The 1772-nt window shown below is 59.3% G+C and overlaps 1 protein-coding gene across 1 annotated transcript in view; it reads right to left on the reverse strand.

Annotated features, from left to right (window-relative positions):
* Nucleotides 1–171: 171 nt before the first annotated feature.
* ZNF740 (zinc finger protein 740) overlaps nt 172–1772 on the reverse strand; it is a 4598-nt gene continuing 2997 nt past the window's right edge. Inside the window, 3 exon segments of the mRNA XM_031065474.1 lie at nt 172–1246; nt 1336–1454; nt 1572–1763. Coding sequence (XP_030921334.1) covers nt 1154–1246; nt 1336–1454; nt 1572–1763 — 404 coding nt within the window. The 3' untranslated portion in view covers nt 172–1153.

Below are 1772 nucleotides of genomic sequence, written 5' to 3' on the forward strand. Positions count from 1 at the left end.
CCCCCCATAGCAAAATAACTGTATTAAACCCTAAATCCCAACAAAACACCCCAAAAACGAAGCTGGGGGGTGTGAGGGGGCTGGGAGCCCTCACAGGTGGGGGGCCCTGGAGTTTCCTCCCCCCACCTCTCCCACCAGAATCCCCCAACCTCCCCCAGCACCCCAACCCTGCTGCAGCCCCCAAACTGCCCCCCTGGGCCCCACAAATTTGGGGGAATGGGCTCAGCAGAGCCAAAGTTCTTCTTGAAGTGTCATTGGGGGAGGTCCCCAAAATTTGGGCCCTTCCCAAAATTCCTGCAGGCCCAGAAAGGAGGTTCAGGGCATAAAAATGGGTGGGCGCAAACTCATCTCTCTTGCCCCTTGGAGCAGTCTGTGATGGGGGAAGAGCAGGGCCCACCTCGTGGTCTTCAGGGGCTGCTCCTGCCCCCCTCACCTTGCCCCTGATCAAGGGGTTTTCCTTTCCCTTGGAGCAGCGTTTCCCCAGAAACTGGGGTCCCCTTGCCCCCCCTTCCTCGCTCCCACCTAGGGCGCAGACCTCCCAGCATGGGGAGACATAGGCAGCACCCCAAAACTATGTGGAAGTAGGAGAAGCCCCCCAAAATCTGAAGGAGTTCCAGAGGAAATGGGAAGTGCTGCTGAGTGTCCCACAGGATGCGCCACTCAAGGGGCGGGGGGGCAAATTTCTTTTTTTTTCCTATTTTCAAAAAAAAAAAAAAAAGGGGGGGTGCACCCCCCCCAAGCTGAGGCACCTCCCAACATCTTCAGTTTTCCTCCTTTTCCCAAAGAGAGGCATTGATGCTGCTGTTCCCAGTGGGACCCTCCTACCTGTGCACAGGCATCCCGGATCCGCCGGGATTTCAGGCAGTTTGGGGGTTCCCAGTCTTTCCTAAGAGGGGGAGGGGTGGATTCAGGGGTACAACGATAGCGGGGGGGGGCACTTGAAGATTCCAGGAGGATTTTTGGGATCATAATCCAAGTTTTTAGGCCAGAGGGCAGGAACGATCCGAGTTTTTTTCATGCTGGCAGCGCTCGCGTTCTTCCCCATCCTTAGAGGGGTGAGAAATCCAGGTGAGGCAGAGCATGGTGATGTGGGGGGTGCAGGAAGAAACACCCTCCTCCCGCACCCCCTGAACTTCCCGGTATTCCCAGATTTTCACAGCAGGAGCTGGGAGTCGGACGGGGTCTTGGTCTGGCAGCCTTGGCACATGCGCTTGTGTCGGAGCAGCCGGTCCGTGCGGGAGAAGCTCTGCGGGGACAAGGCGGGGTCAGCTCCGGCGGTGGCGCTGGGGATGGCAGGGGGCCCCGCCCATTCCCACGGGAATTCTCCGGGAATACCTGCATGCAGCGCTCGCACTGGTAGGGCTTCTCCCCGCTGTGCACGCGCTTGTGCCGCTCCAGGTGGTACTTCTGGATGAAGCGCATGTCGCACATGTCACACTCGAACGGCTTCTCCCCTGGAATTCCGGCCGGGAATTAGCGAGGGAAGGGCTGGGGGGACTGCTCATTAACGAGGGTTCATTAGCGGTAGAGGGAGGAGGTGGGGGGGCTGCTCATTAACGAGGGCTCGTTACCGGTGTGGATGAGGATGTGCCGTTTGAGGTGGTAGCTGCTCCGGAAGGCGCCGAAACAGTGGTCGCAGATGAAGTTCTTGAGCTGGAAGGAGCCGTTTTGCTCAATCACCACCATCTGAAATGGGGGGGATTTGGGGGTTCAGAGCCGGGGGGCCCCCCAGCAGCCCCCCCAAATCCCCCCCCCCGGCCGTCCTGCGCCTG

This window comes from Geospiza fortis, unplaced genomic scaffold (assembly GCF_000277835.1).
Source record: "Geospiza fortis unplaced genomic scaffold, GeoFor_1.0 scaffold1711, whole genome shotgun sequence".
Lineage (NCBI taxonomy): Eukaryota > Metazoa > Chordata > Aves > Passeriformes > Thraupidae > Geospiza > Geospiza fortis.